At 37.0% G+C, this 20,943-nt stretch overlaps 2 protein-coding genes across 3 annotated transcripts; both read left to right on the plus strand.

Annotated features, from left to right (window-relative positions):
• The first annotated feature begins 7,073 nt into the window (after positions 1 to 7,073).
• Positions 7,074 to 11,441, plus strand: LOC111604485 (zinc finger protein 528). 2 transcript variants are annotated; one of them, XM_023322572.2, is made up of 2 exons: positions 7,074 to 8,136; positions 9,754 to 11,438. In XM_023322572.2, the coding sequence occupies exons 1-2, from the start codon at positions 7,455 to 7,457 to the stop codon at positions 11,220 to 11,222; spliced, it is 2,151 nt and encodes a 716-aa protein (XP_023178340.2). In that variant the 5' UTR covers positions 7,074 to 7,454; the 3' UTR covers positions 11,223 to 11,438. The 2 variants fall into 2 exon arrangements, with proteins under 2 accessions (XP_023178340.2, XP_023178341.2); XM_023322573.2 differs by lacking the exon at positions 7,074 to 8,136 and adding an exon at positions 9,535 to 9,684 and having other exon boundaries at positions 9,754 to 11,441.
• A 7,945-nt stretch (positions 11,442 to 19,386) lies between these two features.
• Positions 19,387 to 20,233, plus strand: LOC111596859. Its single transcript, XM_023311296.2, has 3 exons — positions 19,387 to 19,529; positions 19,942 to 20,069; positions 20,134 to 20,233. The coding sequence occupies exons 1-3, from the start codon at positions 19,463 to 19,465 to the stop codon at positions 20,209 to 20,211; spliced, it is 273 nt and encodes a 90-aa protein (XP_023167064.1). The 5' UTR covers positions 19,387 to 19,462; the 3' UTR covers positions 20,212 to 20,233.
• The last annotated feature ends 710 nt before the right edge of the window (positions 20,234 to 20,943 follow it).

The following is a 20,943-nucleotide window of genomic DNA, read 5'->3' on the forward strand; positions in this document are numbered from 1 at the left end:
GCATATCAAGCGAGGACTCAAGGTGCCAAAAATTGGAGATAATATCCAGGAGCTGCCTAGCTAGTCTAGCCAGACGTCTAAGTACTGTAGCACAAAGGTCTGCCCGCCCCTGCACTGGCGCTAGCAGCAGGCTTAGAAGCCATTACCCTCAAGACCTACCTGACCGGGTCTTGACCTAAAATATATCAAGTATCCCCTTAAACCTTTCCTCTATTTACACAGCTATCTCCTGCTTCCCTTAAGCCATTAATTCTGTGTTTCTTACCCTCCACAGCGCCACAAAAGTTTATTAATTAACTTCTGCTTAGATTAAGTTGCCTACCTGGTGGCAGGACTGTAGCCTGTAAATAATAGAACTGAAATGGATTATATCACATACTTTTAGGGCTTTCTTAAGTCAATTGAGGTATTTTGGCTGAGCCATTGAAAATATGAATACATAATTTTAGGACAATCAAATGTGGATTGAATGAAATATTTGGGCATAGCTGGGGAGCTGAACTAGAACAGCAGCGTAACTAGTTACAAAAGATTCACTACGTTCAGGTTTTAATATTTTTTTATTTTTATCTAAAATTTCAACGGGAAAAATCACATTTTCTGTCAAAGATTTGATGAAGGCCAAAATCCATGCATTGAAACTCAATCAAATGCAATTACATCGTTATAAAAAATTATAAAAAATGTCTTTGGAGAGTTCCAATGAACTTTTCTTTCATTTAAAACTAGCATCTAAAGCTAGCTTAAGAATTTTAGAAAATGTCGATTCGTTTTCCAAGTCTTCAGTTTTTGAGCTGAATTTATATCTTTGTGAAGTCCATATTTTAGAGAACATTGGATAAAGTCCTATTAATTCGTATTCGCCTAAAAATGTTTAATAATTTTATATGTTATCAAAACTTCCAAAAGCTTAATAAAATTTTGAACAAAAATTAGATCTAATTCGAAATAAAATATTCATCAACTTTGAATGCTTGTAACTTGATAAAATGCAGCCGGAGCCTAGAAAGCGTGGCCTTTTCCAATTTGTTAGCTACTCTTTATTATCATTTATTTATTTATATAGGAAGTGAATAGATCATCTCAGAAAATACATAAATCTAGACCACAATAAGTTTACCTGTGGTAAATACAGCGAGCTCAATTAACATTTCGTGGCTCTTAGCATTGTTGCCGCTTTCAGCAGCCAAAAGTAGAGATATATATACCAGTGAGTAGGGTTTGCTGTCTAAGTTTTAATTTGTCAACTTTTAGACTTAACTTAATCAAGTTTGTCCATCAAATCGAATCTGTCCACTGGACATATCCAGGTCATATAGGCGACCCGTTTTGTGGTCGTTTGGCTGAGCATTATCGCAGTTAGAATATTTTCAGTTTTAATGCACTTAAAGTCAGCTGCTGCGAAAGCAACTCTTAATGAGTTGAGTTTAGTTTTGGGTAGCCGGCGGTAGCCGGCGGTAGCCGCAGGACCGCAAAACCGAGAGCGCACCACATCGAGTGGTTGCCAACTGTCTGCATAAAACAGAGGCGAGAGGAGAGCGAGAGGGAGGTAGGAACAAGCGTAAGCGTTACATTGTTATAATTTATGGGGTCCAGTTACGAGTTCAAAACAAATAGAATTACAAATACAAATGCATACGACATTAGCATTGTCGGATCTTGGAATTAACACCAGGGCCAAGCTCGCCAAGAATTCGGAGCATATTGTGTGTGTTTGTGTGGCAGTTGTGTAAGCTGCTTGACTTTTGCAATCCGAATGCCAACAGCTTCCACAAAAAAGCAGCATGTTAAGTAAACTTTATGGCCGAGCACAGGAAGGAGCGCAAGAAAATTGCGGCGTGCAAATAAAACCAGCGCAAAAGTGAGGCATCAAAAAGCAGCAGCAACAGCAGCAACAACTATAAAACCTGCAGCGATAGTAAAATGCAAATTGGGTGGCAGTTGGGGGCAGTTTTGCTGGCTGACAGGCGGGATTCCCTGGGTCTTCAGAAACTTGGCAAAAAAAAAAAATGTGAGAGCGAAAAGAAAAAAAAGCGCTCGCATTCGCACTCGTAAAATAAAAGTAAAGTGCAACAGCAATTTGTTTGCACAATTGCTGAATGCGGCCATAGCTGACGTTGTTGTTGTAGCTGTTGCTGTTGGCGTTTTGTGTGTTGTGTGTTTGTGTTGCTGTTGCTGTTGCTGTTGGCACTCGTCGCATTGTTTGCTTTGTTGCCAGTTGTTGTACATTTTTATGACAGCTCAAATTGGCCCCCGTCGCCGTTTCGTAGACGCTCGCTCGATTGCCGCCAGCAACACTGTCGTCAGCATATGGCAATAAATGGAGCTGGCCCCTGGACGAAGGACTCTGTAAAGCAGAAGGACTCTGTAGCTGTTGACTGACAGCGATTGGCGTCTGATTTGCTAAGAGGGGCGCTCGCAGTCCCATTGTCTGTCTCCTGCCCATCTCCTGCCCATCTGGTTGCAGGCCCATTTCATTTCCTATTTGGCGCTGTGAAATTAAAATATAAATCCCGCGCCGCTTTTGACAACTTTTTAAGCTCCATTAGCGTTTGACGAAAAATGTAAGCATAACAAGGCGCCATAAAAGGGTCAAACTAACCGCGGCAGCCAAACCGCATCGCGGCAGGACATTCACACAGCGAGCTGCCGTCTTCGGCTGGCCGCGTCCTGCTCCTGTTGCTGTTAACCTTGAGGGTTGCGCCCGAGCCCACCCCAGCCAAATGCCCCCCGCTTCGGGTGTTTTTGGTTGCACTTCCGCAGCTCGAAAAACATTTAACTGTTTGGCATTCATTGCGAATTTAAAGGGCGGCTTAGTGACAGGAATAATAAGGAAGCTCGCAACGGAAGCGTTGATGTCAACGCAACGGACCCGGGCCCAGACTGGGGAGCAGCGAAAGAAAAAACCACAAGGGACATGGAAGTTCGGCTATGGCCATAATAATAGCAATAGCAATGGGCCACAGGGCCACGGCCCATGACGTCCTTGCTGTCTGTTGTTGTTGTCCTCGTTGTCGTTCCCTTTTTTTGATTTTGGTTTGGCACTGTGCAAACAGAGCAAACCAAACCAAACGAAACGTAACGAAATAAAGCCCAAAACCTCAAAATGTTCGAAAAAGGGACAACAGGCAGCAGGCGGGAGCCGGGAACGGCGGCTGTATGGGACCGGGAGAAACAACTCGCTGTGGATGCGGCTGAATGCCTCGTTCTGGCCATTGTTCTAACCGGCATAGTTAGTGAAGCTGCTGGCCAACTTGTGTGTCAGCTTTTCGGTTACACACAGAGAAAAGCCATGCGGCAATTGTGCAAATGCAAAATAATCAAATTAAATGCTTTAACCAGCTCACATGTGTGTGAGTGTCTGTGTGTGTGTGTGTTGTCTTTTGTGCTGCAGCTCTTCATATCTAACCATAATTCAGCTTAAGTTAGCGCCCCATTTCTCATTGCTGGGAACATTGTTTTTAGGTATTTTTGGCAGCTAGGCAGCCAAGTGGCAGACATCAAAACACACGCCCAAAGCCCACCACCCTTCAAATACCAACCCCAAGCCCTGCTTATAGCAACCCTCCAAATGAACGATTGCCTGCCCATTCGACTGCTGCTGCTGCTGCTGCTGTTGCTGCTGCTGCTGCTGCTGCTGCTGTTGCATAATTTTCGGCAATCCACAAGTGTGTGTGCTTGCCTCTGCTTGCTATGCGTGTGTAGGCGTATGTGTGTGTGAGTGCTCTCGTTACATTTGTTGCTAAAAGCAGAGCGAGTGCGTCTGCGCATTGCTTGTTGATTGTCTTTCGGGGGTGGCTCTAGCTCTAGCTCTGGCTTCGGCTACTGCTGCTGCTGCTGCTGCTTGGCTACTTGTTGTGTCTTTGTGTTGGTTGCTGTTGGCATTAAAAGCGCGGCCTATCGATCTACACAAATCAAAGACGGAACCAAAGCAGAAGAAGAAGAAGAACACGAAACAAGTATTAGCTCTAGCCCTATGCACTAAGATCTGCGCAACCCTGCACAGCTAAAGCTTTCACCCTTGCCCATTAAACGACACCACCAACGCCACCACCACCACCACCAAAGTGTAGTTGCTTTTGGCTTTGCTGCTGACCCGAAATCACGCACACTCGCTGTAAATTACACACACACAGCGTTCAGTTTAGCAACTGTGACGTGAACGGTAACTGTGAAAACGTAGCGCACCGTAGTAGAAGAAGGGAGTGGTACCGTCAATAACTGACGCACAGCGGCAGCAAATTAATGCTAAATTCAAAACAACAAAAGCAACAGAAAAAAAAAAACAAATAACAAAAACAAAAGTCCAAAAATTCAATTAAATTACAAAATTCATAAAGCAACTGTAATATAACAAAAAAAATATATAAAAAATAATAAAATATATATATATATGTAGAAAGATATATATAAATACAAAATCAAATCAACGACGAGCAAGTGCCAGCTGAAAAAGAAGAAGAAGGTGTGCAATTTTCTCAACAGGCTAACAAAAAAAAAAAAACAGAAAATACAGATTTAAATATGATTTATTTAAGCTTTGGCAAATGTTTGTGAGTGAAAATTTCATCAAGGAATTTCATTCGAGTGAAAAACTTTAATTGAAAACTCAATTTATGCATGAGTTCTCACGTTCAACTGTAAACTTTTGTTGCATGTGACGTATGCAACAAAGTGCCGAATCAGTGTGTGTGTGTGTGTGTGAGTGTGAGTGTGAGTGTGTCGTATACCGCAGCAACAGCAGAAGCAGGCTCTAACGACACTCGCTGCGAACGCTGCAAAGTATGCAATAAATTTGCGCATTGTTTATGTGCAACTAATGGCAGCACAAGAGAGAGAAGGTGAGAGAGAGGGGTAGAGAGCGAGAGAGACTACGTGTGCGTGTGTGAGTGTATGGGGGTGGGTGCGAGCACAGTGAGGTAGGCTAGGGCAACCAACAGTTGACTATTTGTTGCATGTATGCCGCACTCGTCACTCGTTGCTCGCTCGAAAAAGCTCGCTCTCCGTATCGTTACTCTTGCGTGCTCTCGCTCGCGCTCTCGTTCGCGTTCTCGCTCTCTGCATTGGTGTGCGTTACTCTTACTCGTTTCGGATTCACAAAAACATTCGACAAGTGCAGAGTGAAACAAGTTGTTGTACGCTGAAACACAGCGAACAACGAAAAAAATTCATTTTTTCTTGTTCAATTTTCAAGCAACTGCGAGCTGCAAGAAATCAACAAAAAGTGCGTGAAACGTAGAGAAAGTATTATAAAATGGCATAAGTGATTGAGTTAATCGGTTTATTTATGTTCAAGCCAAATTTGATAAACAACAATTGAAGTCTGCATTTCCTAAACAAAGCCAACGAGTTCACGAGTATGCGCCATTTTAAAAAGTGGGATAGGGATAGATAGTTTACGTGGTTGGTGTGCGTGCGCGCCTTCCATTGGAAGAGCATTGCCTGCCCGCCTGCCTGCACCCCCAAAACGAATTCACAACCCCCCTTACCCTGCCCCATGCTCCTTTTCTACTTCCACTTTTGGTATATTAAATAAGCTGTTTCCAAATGTTGCAATAACAACAAAAAATAAATACAAATAACAGAGAATATGTGCATAACTTTGTGATTACTATGAACTGTCGAGGAACTGGTGTAAAATACATGGAGCTTCTATTGGAAAGCAGCTTCTCGGCTTTGCTCTACTTGTTATGTGAACAGCAACGTCCGAGCTGTGAACCAGTGCGTGAATTTGTTTACAGTGCAAAAGGCGAAATATGGCATCCAAACAAAATGTTTATTCTAGAACTCTTCTAATGTGAAAAGGAGTTATACCAGAATTCAAAACAGATAATATGAGTCGAATCTAATAATGAACAAGTTCCAATAAACAATAACAAAAAGATAAATATAAAAGTTAAATAACAACATTTGAGTACGAATGAAAAGTAAAAACTTCTGCATCAAATCTTAAAAGAACAAGTTCTTTTGAACTGAACCAGTTCTTTTGAGCATCTATAAAAGCTATAAGCATTAGTAGCTGAGTATAAAATAATAATTTTTGAATTTAATCAAACCAAAAATAACGAACCAGTTCCAAAGAATAAGTCTAAAGTATAAATAAAAATCCTAAGCTTACATCACGATCTCAAAAGCACAAGCTCGTTTGAACTACCGCTGAATCTATTATCGCGCTTATACATAATGTCCCATCCGACAAGCAACAATTCTGATTTGAAGCAGAAGAACCAGTTCCTTTTAACTACTATCTAGCATTATAGTATTGGCATAATTTAGCTTATAACATATACGAAAAAATTTATTGATTTGAGTAAAGACTTTAAAGAATGATCTGTGGCTAAGTTCAAATGAACTAGTTCTTATCGACTATTATCGTTGCGTTTGTTAATTATACAAAAATGAAGATATAAACAGAGAACTAAAAAAAGTTTGATATTGATAAGGAATATGTGATATGCACAAAAAAGAACCAGTTCTTTTAAGCTATTATCAATTGGCTTTAAAAAAAATTAACCATTGAATCAGCGTTCTGAGAAATCGTTTGAAAATCATAAAATCTTTGATCTACTTATGATCTCAGATAAACCAGTTCATTTGAACTACTATCAAATATTTTATTAATTTCCACTTGTCATCTTAATTATATATATTTTTAAAGTATCAGTTGAGCTCAGTGTTAACTAATGGAAACAATTTTCTTCCCGTTCTATAAAGAACTTTGATTAATGCACGGAAACGGAAACGGGAACGGAACGGAAACGCAACAACGAAAGCAATAACTAAAGTGATTCTTTCAAGCATACTACGCGTATTGAATAAAAGTGATATATATACATACATATATATATATATATATAGATATATATATATACATATATATATATAAATATATATATATATATAAAGAAGACGAACAACAACTGCAAATGTTATAGGGGAAAGCTGCTGGGGAGTGCTTGGCAGTGAGTGGAGGAGAGAGCCAAATCAAGATCAAGGATGCACGTTAACAAAGCTAATGCAAAAGCAAAAGCAGCACCAGCAGCCACAGCAGCAGCAGCAGCAGCAACGTCAGCAGAAGTAGAAGTAGAAGTAGAGGTAGAGATAGAGGTAGAAGTAGAACCGATTTCCGGTACGGAAGTAGCGCTACTCTCAAGGCAGCTCATGTCAAAGTCGAAGTCAAAGTTGGAGTCAAAGTGAAGCATTTTACTGCACTGACTACACTGGAGTCGATGTGAAAGAAGGTTGTGCTATATCTAAAATAGTAAATAAATAATAAATAAGCAAACAAAACAAACAAAAAAAAAACAAAATATAAGCAAAACAAAAAAAAAACAAAGTAAGAAAAGCCGCAACACAAACATACAAAGTATAGCCCAAAGGGTTTTTAAGTAGTTTATAAAAAATTTTGATCGAACTGGCAAGTGGCAGCTAGTGAACAGAGCGACGTAGACACAATGTCTGTGGACTTTATACTGCCCAATCGCAACAAGATACAAACGATTGCCTATGCGAGCAAGAAATATGCGCCGGCCAACGACTTGCAAAGCTGGCGACGTCCCAAGTCCAAACCAAAGCCCAAGCCCAGAAGCAACAACCAACACCAACAGCAGCAGCAGCAGCAACAGCAGCAGCAGCTACGTAAACTAAGGCCGTCGGCCAGTATCAATTGGAATGAGGATAAGTTCTCGGTGCTGCGCAATGCCAATAAGAATAATAATAACAATGGCCAAGGCAAGATGACCCTTAAGTCTGGCAACAAGGATAAGGAGAAGGCTAAGGATAGGGAGAGCAAGCGTAAGCCAGCACTCAAGCGTGAAATAATCGAGCTGGACGACGATGATGATGACGATGCCATGGAGCAGCAGGAGGAGGTGGCACAATCCGATGAGCAGCAATTGGAGTGGTCGGCAGCGCAGTCGCTGGTGCAAATGAACTCCAAACAGGAGAAGCAGCGCCATCTAGTGTCATCAACGGGTACTATAACAGCAACAGCGGAAGTGATCTCCAAGCCGGAAAAACAACGCCATCTAACAGCAGCAACAGGAGCTATAACAGCAACAGGAGCTACAACTGAAAATGGAGTTGGAGCTGGAGCAGCAGCTGGAGGAGCAAACACAACCAAAACAGTATCCGCAGGTAGGTGCAACAGTTAAATACATATCCGCTTTCCTTTATAGCCCTCCATTAGCTCTCCTTCCCGTGGCTGCCACCTGCCCAGAAGTTGCGTCACAACAATGTGAACAGGTGGCTGCGACAATTTGTGTACTCGTGTATTTATTTTTAGTAGCCGTCGCCCGCACGTTTTTATGGCCCCCCACTGTGGCTCCACTTGGACTACAGCAACGGACAACAGACCTTTCCTTCCATTTTGCTCTCCCACTCTCTAGCGTGTTTGACATTGTCGCCGTTAGCTAATCTTTTTAGCGTATGTTGGCATTTTTCATGTTTGCCTTCTTGTCGATGTTGTCGTTGTTGCTGCTGTTGTTGTCGTTGTTGTCGCTGCTTGTTGCTCTTGACAAAAGGCTGTGTAGAAGAAGCAAAGCAGCAAATGCAAACACGAAAACCAACACGCGCCATTGTCAAGGGGGCCAACAGGGTGGGCACATTTTACTTGTAGTCTGTAGCAGCAAGCAAGTCTTATCGATTGAGAATACGAAATGTAACACAGCTCTAGAGAAATAATGTCATCCCCCTCACACCTCAAGTATACACTATTCAAGTATATTTAATAGTAATAGTAGCCGTCTCTCCCTCACTCCTGTGCTTTAGCGAGCACTAGCGCAAAAATACTAAGGAATTCGTATTAGTATATTTAAGCAGAGGCAAGCTTTAGGAGTGCGTCTCTCAGTTCTACTTTCGCACAAAAAATAATCGTTTTAACAGTGCTTAAGCATGGTCACACTTTTAATTAAATCGAAGTGTTCAAACATGGCAGCTTGCACAAATATATGTGATAATTCATTTTTAAAAGACATCTTTCATTGAATGCTTAAATCTTCTTGAGTACATAGTGTACAGCTCAGATGTAAATAGCAGTTGGCTTGTCTTTTTATTTCGATAGTAATGTAAATCGATGCAAATATCGAGATCAATCATACCAAATGCTTTTTTTCACATTTAAGGTATTATTAAATACACATATGTATTTTAAAAACAGAAAAAGACACATTGCTCATTCATTAATTAATATTTAAAGAGCTTTCTTTGCAGACTTGATTATGTTTAAAATTCTTTAAATTTCTAATTGCTACAGTGTGTTTTAATATTACTTACATATATACTAAACAAAGCTAGCCATTCTCAGGGCCTGCACGCACAGGGTGTCTCTACTCTTCTGCTGTGCTAATGCAGTTAAGCATTCGAATAACGTAACAAGTGTTTGTCTACATATCCATATTCCCTACACACCATACGCACTTAGACTTATAGATATTTAGTAAATTACTGAATATAGAGTTCATAACTGAATTATCTGTGCATTTGGCAATCCTGGTCAGTGGTCAAGGGAAAAAAGCTGTGATTTGTTATCATGGCAAATGACAGCAAGTGCAATTGACAGACTTCCTTTTAGATGTTGTCAATTGTCAAGGAGTTTTCTTTTTTTTTTCTTGAATAGCTGCAACATATCTGGTTTAAAGATGGAGTTAACAAATAAAGGAGAATGCTGTGATAAGCCTTTAGATTGTCAGTCGGTCTCATGGGTGGGCTAATTGAACATTTGTAATCAAATAAACATTTTTATTATATTTGCAGTATCTATGCGCCGTCCAGTGGCCTTTGGTCGCGCCCCAGCCGAGGATGGCAAAGTGATTTTCTATGCGCCGCCAGCGAATGCCAATGGAGCACAGCGGCAGCCGCAGCCGATTGCCATTAAGAGGGAGCGGGAGAGGGAGAGAGAGAAGGAGAGAGAGCGGGAACGCGAACGGGAGAGGGAGCAACAAGTGGCTGCAGCTATCTATCGAGGACGCAGCTTGGAGGAGACGGAGGCGGCACATGACTTGTTGTCGCTATCTCAGAGTTTGCCTCCTTTGATACCACCCTGTGTGGTCACCATCATGAAGCAGGAGACTGTGCCCAAGCAGGCAGACAATTTAAATGTCATGCAGGAGATATCAAATGCGCCGTCGCCTTACCAAAGCAGCAACAGTAGCAGCAGCAGCAGCAGCAGCAGCAGCAATTGCAGCAACAGCAGCAACATCGGCAGCAACTCCAATGTTGGTGGCAGCAACAGCAGCAGCTCAAATATTCGTTTTATTGGCAGCAGTTCGTACGATTTGTTGAACAGCGCAACGGAAACATCGAACAATTGCTCGCCGCTAACGCCGCCCAATTCTGATCACAGCTCAGATGTGGACATTGATATGTCCTCCTCCTCCGAATCCGGCCACTGGAACAAGCAACAGCAGCAACAGCAACAACAGCAGCAACCACAGCAACAGCCACAGCCACAGCAGCAACAGCGTGCCTCTGCCTTGAAGATGTGTCTCAATATGCTCGATGGACGCACCAAAGCCAGCAAAGCAGCCAGCAAGGACAAAAAGCAACCGCAGCGTCCAAAGAGCAACATCAACAGCAGCAGCAACAACAACAGCAGCAACAGCAGTTCCGCTCCTGCAGGCAACAGCGAATCGGCAGCTAGCGGTGAGAATTATGCGAAGCGCAAACGCGGCTGCTACAAATGCTCCGAGTGTGGCAAGCAATATGCCACCTCTAGCAATCTATCGCGCCACAAGCAGACGCATCGCTCCCTCGACTCACAGTCAGCCAAGAAGTGCAACACCTGTGGCAAGGCTTACGTCTCGATGCCCGCTCTGGCCATGCACTTGCTAACGCACAAACTATCGCATAGCTGCGATATATGTGGCAAGCTGTTCTCGCGTCCCTGGCTGCTCCAAGGCCACCTCCGCTCCCACACAGGTGAGAAGCCGTACGTATGCGTACAGTGCGGCAAGGCCTTTGCAGATCGCTCCAATTTGAGGGCGCACATGCAGACGCATTCCGGCGATAAGAACTTCAAGTGCCTGCGTTGCAACAAAACCTTTGCGCTAAAATCGTATCTGAACAAGCATCTGGAGTCGGCCTGCCTCAGAGATAATAGCGACATATCGCTCGACAAGAGTGTGGAAGACATTGATCTGGACGAGGATGAGGAGGAGCTAAAGCATATCGAAGCCGATGAGCTAGACAGCGATGAGAACAGTCAAGATATTGTGGTAGCCTAAGCAAAACTAATATTCTAACAAACTTCAAGATACTTTATAACAATGAAAGATAAAAACAAACCCTATAAGCAATACTCGAGCACCCTTATCGAAATATATATATATGTATATATATACACATATATATATATGAATCAAACAGTCAACTAGCAGCTTATATGAGTAGTTTTTTGAGCATGGAATTTTTAGTATGGAATGTGTTTTGGTAATGCCGATAATGCCATATATATATATATATAGATCTCAAACTCAATAGCATGTTTCTCAATATTATTATTATTCCAATTATTATTAACTATTTTATATTATTTTCTCTTAGTTTTGGGAATGAGCGAGAAAATACAGAAACAAATATATGCAAAAAATGTATAACAAAAGGTTTAATATGGAATCCAAAATGTAACTTATAGTAAAAATCTGACACAACGAATATTATGGAACATAAGTAGAAATTCTATACATATATATATATATATATATATAAGCATATATACAAGAACGATATATATATATGTGTATATATACCTATCTATATGAATTATATGAGTACATAGCGAGCAGAACCAATTTGCATGTTTTTGGTATATAGAAAGAAAGCAAAAAAATACTTTAAGGCATCGTTTTAGGGCTCTAGAGTTTATATACATAGGTACAGCAGATGATGACATACACACGCATACAGATATATATATCTATATATAAATAGAATAAAATACTAATAATAATAATAATAATGAAGAGGAAATCCAGCTCATTTCGAATCTTAGCAACTAATTAACTAGTGGACTTTTTTAGCACTTTCTCTTAACTAACTCTCGCTCTTAGTCTTTTGAATATATATACATATATATATATATATTTATATATATATATGTATATATATATATTTATGTATATGTATATATATATACATATATATATATATATATATATATATATATATATTTACTTAGCAAAAACCAAAGGCATCACAAGTTCGGTAGGCCAACAGATAAGCAATGATGATTGAAATAATACTCTCACAATTTTAAAAACTGCAACAAAACTTTATATATTCGAAAGAAAAACTCCCTATTTAAGATGAATAACTTCCATAATATGCTCTAAAAAAACTACTTCAATTACTTAGAAATGATTATAAAAAAACAATTTAGAAACATATCACAAGGACAATACTTAAACATAAATGCATTCAATTAAACAACAAAAAATTAACATATATAAAGAAAAAGCAACAAAAAAAAACAATTTAAGATAAATTCAATTAAGTTATATAGAACACACACACATACATATACCCACACAATTTGCAATATATATAATATATATATATATAGTTATTTTTATTACTAGATTTAAATTATGTACATATAATCCAGATTATAAACTAATTTTATACAAGCAACAACAGAAATCAAGTAAAACCCTTAGCAGTCGGGCACTACTGACTGCATGATACTCGTTCATGCTGCATTTACAACATAAATCAAAATTTTCCGATGTGCCGCGACTCCAACTGATCACATCTAACTGAAGGAGTTTATATACCTCGAACCTCAAATTATAGCAATTCCCGATTCAAAATAAAAATCGTAATACTTTATGCAATCAGCTATACAAATTCCAAATTGAACATTTCCCAGCTTCAAACAGTGCACAAATCAAATATACTCCCAGATCTTCACAGCTAGAACGAGTATACATATAGAAGGAAAAGTAAAAATAAAATACCCAATTATGGTAAAGCCACTTTGGCCTAAGTCAAAGCTAAGTATATGAGAGAGTATATATAATATATATACACATATATGCATAGCTAATACTCGCAGATACAACAGTCTATATACATATATCCAAACAGTTTTGGGCAAGCATCTGAAAGTTTCAACAGATATTCAAAGATGCATAGGTGAAGAAGATGAAAAAGATGAAGATGAAGCACTTGTAAAACAAAAATGACAACTAAAAGCAATTCCAAAAGTAAGTGACATAGTTTTTAAAGAACGTAACTCTTATATATAATATATATATATATATATATATATATATATAGAAATCGAAAAACGTATATATAATATATATACAAGAAATATGTATTTATTTTATGCGTAGTTTTTATTCCGAAACACAAAAATATAAAAAACCATTTGAATTAAATTGTCAATTACAATTATTTCATAATTTAAGAATTGATAGAGGTTATTTTTTAATGCATATAATAGATATATATATAAATATATATATATATATATATATATATATATATATATATATATATATATATATATATATATATATATATATATATATATATATATATATATATATATATATATATATATATAGATATATATATATATATTGAACAGAGGCAGTTTTTATATCAAAATTAAGCATAGTAAACCAAAAACAAAAACAAACACAAACATTGAAAACAATTCGAACTTAATTATACAACGAGAAAGAAAAACAAAACAAAATATAATAATATAAAATATAATATATTATATATATTAATTATTAACTGCAGAGCTACATGAACAGAGGCACACACACACATAAGCAATTTTATATATATAAAAAAAGCAATTAATTACATACAAAATACATAAACAAATACATTTTGCCATATGCCCATAAACAAATAGCAAAAAAATAAAAATAAAAGTGAAAAATTATATATATAAAAATAAAAATTTAAAAAATTAGAATTTAGACCACAGTGCTATGTGCAATTGTTTATAGGGCCATAGTTCGAAATCGTGTTTATGCATGGCTTTATTGATAGCGTTTTAAATAGCATTAAATGCCTATATATATATATATATATGTATAATATATATATATATATATATATACATACATATATATATATGTATGTATCAATTCCATTGAACAGTAGTGGTAACAAATTATGTGATTTGCAATTTTACATTCAAAAAAATATATACATACATACATACATATATATACAACAAATAATTACGAACAAGAACAACAAGAACAAAAATGAAAAATAAAAATTAAAAATATATATAGATATATTGTACATTGAGGCAAGCGTTTAATTGATTCATTTACAATTTAGATTTATTTATACACAAAAGAAAAAAAAATGAAAAACAAAAAAATGTAAAAAAAAAAACAAAAAATGCAAACAAAATATTTTTACACAGATGCTTTGTTTTAGAACTTACAAAAGAAGTTAATACAAAACCCCCTACCCAACCCCATTTGACCAGAAGCAACAGAGAAGTGCGCTCTCAAAACACACCCACACACACACCGACACCCATGCCCAAACACAACCACACATAGAGCTGCAGCTGAACCAAATGAGATTCAAGTTCAATGACACCAACAAAAATTAAAAATTAAAATTTTAAATTATTATACAAATGAGATATTTTATAAAAAAAAAAAATAAAAAATATAACGTAACGTAACGTAAAAATATATATATATATATATATAAATATATATATATATATATATATTAATTTATATATTCATATATTAGAGATGCAAAAAGACTTGAAACAGTTATATATATACATATATACATATATATTATTGCAATATATATTGTAAACATCGTATATACATTTACTATCATATATAATTAAATATTATATTTATATAACTAAGTTTTGAGGGGCTTTTCATAAGATTTGCAGCTTTATTTAGCAAACTTTGAATAAGAGTATTTAGTTAAAAATTACACAGATCAACAGGGCTGAGTAATCAAGCGTTAGCCAACACTTTTTCCAGTTTGATAACAATAATGCAGAAAAGTAAATTTCTTGGGTATAGCAGTCTAATATCCTGTACATCTAGTAACATCCTTCAAAAAAAAGTTATACTTTTGGCCTTCAAAACCTTTTTTAAATTTTCAAAAAAATATCTGAGTACGATACATGCAAGAAGAAGCGAGGCAGAGGAAAAGGCATCTAGCTGACAAAGGTTTTCGGTATATTTATTTTCAGCCCTTGCTACCCTTAATTTTATCAATTGTTAAAATCGATATTTTTTGATAATTTTCATAGAATACTTTGAGCTGATTTCAATAAGTTCCCTGAAGTAAATAACTAACCACAATATTCTAGTAATTTTCTAAATTTGCTGATTTCATATCACAGTACTTAAGACGCTGCTTGAGTCACTTCCAAGTTCTTAGCTAGCTTTTCTAGCATCTTACATAGAGATATGTCCATTAAACAGCTGCTCACAATTAGACTAACTGATTCAATGGGATTTCCTTGCTATTAGGAAACCCTCAAAACTTAGCGATATACCTATAGAAATATATATATATATATATATATATATATATATATATTAGCATAAATAACACTTAACTAGTCAACTTTCTCTCTCTCTCTCTCTCAGACACTCTCTGTCAGTCTTTCTTGAATACCAAACCAGATCTTTACCAATCTTCGGTAAATTATGTACAAGTCTCTATATATATTATATATATATATATATACATATATATATATATATACATATTCAGCAACTTTTCACTTAATTAGAATTTGTTCTTGTTCAAATTTTTAGTTAGAAAATGTTTAACTCTACCATGCGAACGAAACAAGCAATTAAATAGTTTCTGCTTTCGTAGAAAATATTTAAAATAATATTTAAAAAGAAAGTAAACATAATAATCAATCAAACGAAATTATCAATGCCCAATACACAGTCTCTTTATATACATATGCTACAGAGGATCTTATAAACTATATAGAAATCGTACATACTCGTATACTTAACAAACATACATACTCACATACTTGCATACTTGCATACTTGCATACTTACATACTTACATACTTACATACTTACATACTTACATACTTTACATGCAGCGCTTACATACACAAGCAAACTTGAACACATACATAACGATTTTACGGCAAAAATATGTAGAGTATATATATTATCTATAACATGTATACCCCCTCCCAAAAAAAAACAGAAAACATAATGCTTATCCATTCTTAAAATAAAAAAAATAAGAAACACAGAAACCATATAATAGTATAAACATACAAATACAAATACATACATACATACGATACATGCATACGAGTATAAAACAAAATGGAATATAAAAACCCCAAAACAAGATATAATATTAATTAGATATAGTTACTTATTATAGCTACACCTACACACATTAGTGCAGCCATGTAACTATTTTTAGAGCCTCGGAAAAATACATACTAACATAAAATACATAAACATATTAAATAAACGACAGACAAACAAAAACTCAAATACTTCTTTTACTTCCTTGGGCCTGGAATTATGGCAATAAATTATAAATTTACTAAGAAAATTAATTATATATATAATTATATTTTTTTCAATCATAAAACATTCAGTTCGAGTTGCTGCCGACTAAATGTGTTCATATTCATTCACGATTCAATGTCAATTGAATGAATCATATGTTGATATTTGTAGAGTATGTGTGAAAGAGTTAATGCGACTGCAAGACTCATTCAACATAACTGTAGAACTAGATTATATATATTTTTATAGAAGAGGCTTTAACAGCTGTGACAAAGGGCATAGCTATGTACCCTTTAAATGTTAACTGATTCAGGTGTGCTTAAGTATTAGAATCAAGCTTCAGGGATTTAGCATTTATATTGTAAAAGATATAGCGATTCACCGATTCACCACGCCTCCAGTGGGCGTAATCACAAATTGTTACTTTATAAGGCAAGGTTTATATAGCAAGCTTCAATCATCAAGAGCGACGAAAGGATAGACGTACGCACAGACAGACAGGACAGAGGGAAAGAGATATGTGCAGACGGAGGTACATACAGACAGATGGACAGATAGTAGAACTGAGTTACAAACGAACTTACAGGTAAACCGACTGACAGTAAGACGAACAGTTTGCTAAATCAACAGACTCTTCTTTATTGACTCTCTCTAAAACATACACTGCAGCTCATCAAAGCTCTATAATAAGTCTAGAGAGTATAAAATTTCCAAATTTTAAAGATATTTTACAGCTGTTGAAGCGCGTAAAACAGTTTCCCTGCCAGAGCATCCAGCTGCGGGACGACGTAACTAGTAGTCTTTAAGCCTGATTAAATTTAATTTGGCTTATGTCAGCGCGCATTATAAACTATGCTTTGATTCAATTCAGATTCAGTCACAAGTGCACAAACAGAGTCAACACACTCAGGCTATGAGTGTGTATGGGCGTGTGAGTGTGTGTTTAAATGAAATTGCTTGATTCGGCATAAACATATTTACTCTGTTGAATATTTGCTCAACAATTTGATTTGAAATCCTGCGCCCTTACACATAACACTTGCTGTACTACAAAGTCGAAGGACGCGCACTCGACGGAACAATCGAAGTAGGCAAACAAACGAAGCACCCAACCAGCGCCCAACCAATCCCTCAGATTGACACTCGTCGAGCTCTACAGATGTCAGCAATTTTCTCGATTTGAATACATTCAACAAAAGCGAAAGTGGGCAAACAATTCAAACAGAGAGACGAAGAAGAAAAACGAGGAGGAAAAAAATAAGTGAAAGAACCCGCGCAAATGGCTTCTCTAACGACCCAATTAATTTGAAACAAAAAAGTTGCAAGCGTTTGAATTTGAAGACGAAGAAGAAGAAGCAACTGCTTTATGGCCACAGAGTGGATAATGCCACAGGCCACTAAATGACGTCTCCAGCTACAGCTCCACAGACCTGCTTCGACCTGCTCCCAAGTAGAAGTTGGAGCTACATATAGCTAAAGCAGCTGCCTTGCCCTTGCCCTTGTCCCCTTCCGGGTATCAAAAAGTTCGCGAATGCCGACAGCTTCATTACAGCCACCATCATCATCAGCATCATCATCATCAGCTACCCATGAGTAATTTGCCAAGCAAAAGTTTATTGCTGGAAGCTCAAGCTGTTGATGATGCTACAGAGTAAAGTGGAGTGGAGTGGAAAAGTAGATTTGAGATAAATTGAGAGAATGAAGAGAGCTTAACTGAGTAGCGACAAAGGCAAGAAGAACTGCGGTCTAAGTCTTACCAGTCCGTCTTAAATCTTAGCTCTGCTCACACAGATTTCAATCTAAGCAATATAACATATAAAATTTACCCAGTTAATGATGCTGTGCAGTAGAGTTGAGCTCAGAGCTGAAGAGAGTACAAGACTAAGCAGAGCAAAGAGTAGAGTAGAGTGCTTCAATTTTTGGTCTACTCATTTAACCTATATAACATATGCAGGCTCCGAAATAGAGTGGGAAGCAGTGTCGAGGTGAGAGTGTGAGCAGCGCTGCAGATCTATATAGCCAACAAGTAATAGTGTAGTAGTCGGGAGTGCTTGACTAGAAGATACCCTGAACATACAGTTTTCAATTAGACATCGGAATCTGGCATAGGGAAAGCTATTTCAAACCATCTGTGTATTAATCAATGAAACCTATAAACTCAGTTTCTAGCTAAGTAATCGATATTTCTAGTTAAGTAATCGATATTTATCGCTAATTAATTAATTCATGAAAATTATTGAAAATTAAATGATAAACAAGCATAAGCATAATTATTCTAAGTCTCTAGGACTTTGTACGAAATAAAGAAAATTAGACTGAAGAATAGGCAGAGAAAAAGACGTATATAGCTAGACCATCTCAACATATCGTCTTGATCTTGGAGGCTGCCACGACTTCTACTGCCTGCATTGTACATTAACATAAAACCAATATATAATTCCTTTCACACCAGATGTTAGGGTATAAACATGCTTATCTAAAGCTGCCGTGAGGTACATAGTAAGAGCTGAAGAGAGCTCAAGGTTGAGCAGAAGAACAAGCTGAGCTACAGCTGCTTGAAGATTCCAGTCTTGAGTATTAGCTCTACACGCACAGATCAGCAATACCTGAGCCATATAAATATTCTCAGCTGTGGAGTGGAAAGTAGAGACTGAGAGCAGAAGAACAAATTGCGATAAGCATTTTTGTTTTGCGAGATTAGTCTTCAGTCTGGGCACTGCTGTCTAAGCAACATACAAAGATGCTGTGGAGTGGAAAGTTGATTGATGATGACCACTTGAGCATTTGAGCATTGAGTTGAGAGATGGTGAGAACTGAACTGAGCCAGAGCCAAAGAGAACACACTTCGCTATAAGTTTTAGGCACAAATACGTTTTGCTGTCAGTCTCGAGTCTCAGCTCTACTCTCAAAGGTCCAATCATTCAATATATTCACAATTGAAGATGTTCAAATCGGCAAAGTGCATTTTGATCGCGCTGTTTATGCTAATGCTGTGCATTTTGGCTAAAGGTGAGTAACCGACCTGGTTGAGTCTGTAGAACATCTAAATAAAATATAAATCAGTTCAAATTAGGCATTAATAAATGCAAAATGATTTTTATTTGCACAACTGTTCACGTTTCTATTGTTGAGTGTTGAAACAGGTTTTCTATATATATAAAAACTTTTTTTTTAATTTCGAAAAACCAACTGTGAAGCAGAGGCGTAGATTCAAGCAGGGGCAGCAACAGCAGCAGCAGCAACAGCAGCAGCTCGTTAGTCATAATTACGTTGTGATTCAAGGTTTCCGGGTGTATGTCATCGTAGATTATCAGGAGTGCGACAGACAGAGACAGAGACAGAGACAGAGACAAGGACAGAGAGAGAGGCAGGGAGACAGAGTTGGCAATGATTTAATGGCTTATAATTAAATTTTTCTTAGCTGCGCCCTATCAGGAGTTGGAGCCACGCAAGGGTCATGTACCAGTATACATACGACATGGCGATGAGTCCTTGAGCAATATACATCCCGGTCTAGCAGAGGCATTTAAAGAGCAACCCAGCGCCGAGGTAAGACTTTCACAAATGCATTTGTTTAATGAAATTTCAAATTTTGTGTCCTTTCTTCAATTAGAATCTCGTTGCGGAAGCTGCAACCGAATCGGATATAGCTAGCTTTGAAGTTATCAAAGCTTTGGACGAATCAAATTAAATTGAATAAATATTGTATAGTAGCTGAAATAGAGTTTATTTTATATATTTTATATACATGCATAAGAAGGTATGACCTGCAACATATATATATATATTCTTGATCAGATTAATGATCTAATTTATACCGATTCTTTTTCAATTTGTATCAAAGGCAGTAGAAATTTATTTAATAATTATTGATAAGCTTTTGTAGTTGAATGAAATCGATTTGCATCGAAATCAAGCTTCAGCTATTTGGACATATTTCAAACAATTTACAAACTTAACTCATCAAAGATTGTTTAACAGCTTAGCTTATAGATATTACTCAATGCACAAAATAAGTTTGCCAAAAAAATATAAAATACAAAAGCAAAGTCAGTTGAGTGGAAGTTATCGATTTCCAAATCGGTTCAGCTTCAAAAATGCTATAGAAGCTGAGCAGCTATATACATACATACAGGGTAACTCTTAGTCACATAGTCTTAACCACTCCACTTTGACTTGCTTAACTCGAATCTAAACACGTCAGCGCTTGCTATTATCTTCACAGAATCGAATAGCTTTGAATCGTTAGCTTTGATGCCTTCGAGTCTATGAATGACTAAAATGCTAGTTACTTCTAATAAATATGTTACAATTATATATATGTATATATATATATATATATATTACTTCAATATATAAATATATATATGTGTGTATATTGAAGCTCGTTAACTGGCTCGCTGTCCAAAATCGCCTTAGAGCT

Source organism: Drosophila hydei, unplaced genomic scaffold (genome assembly GCF_003285905.1).
Source record: "Drosophila hydei strain 15085-1641.00,03,60 unplaced genomic scaffold, DhydRS2 tig00008128-arrow-arrow-pilon, whole genome shotgun sequence".
NCBI classification, from domain to species: domain Eukaryota; kingdom Metazoa; phylum Arthropoda; class Insecta; order Diptera; family Drosophilidae; genus Drosophila; species Drosophila hydei.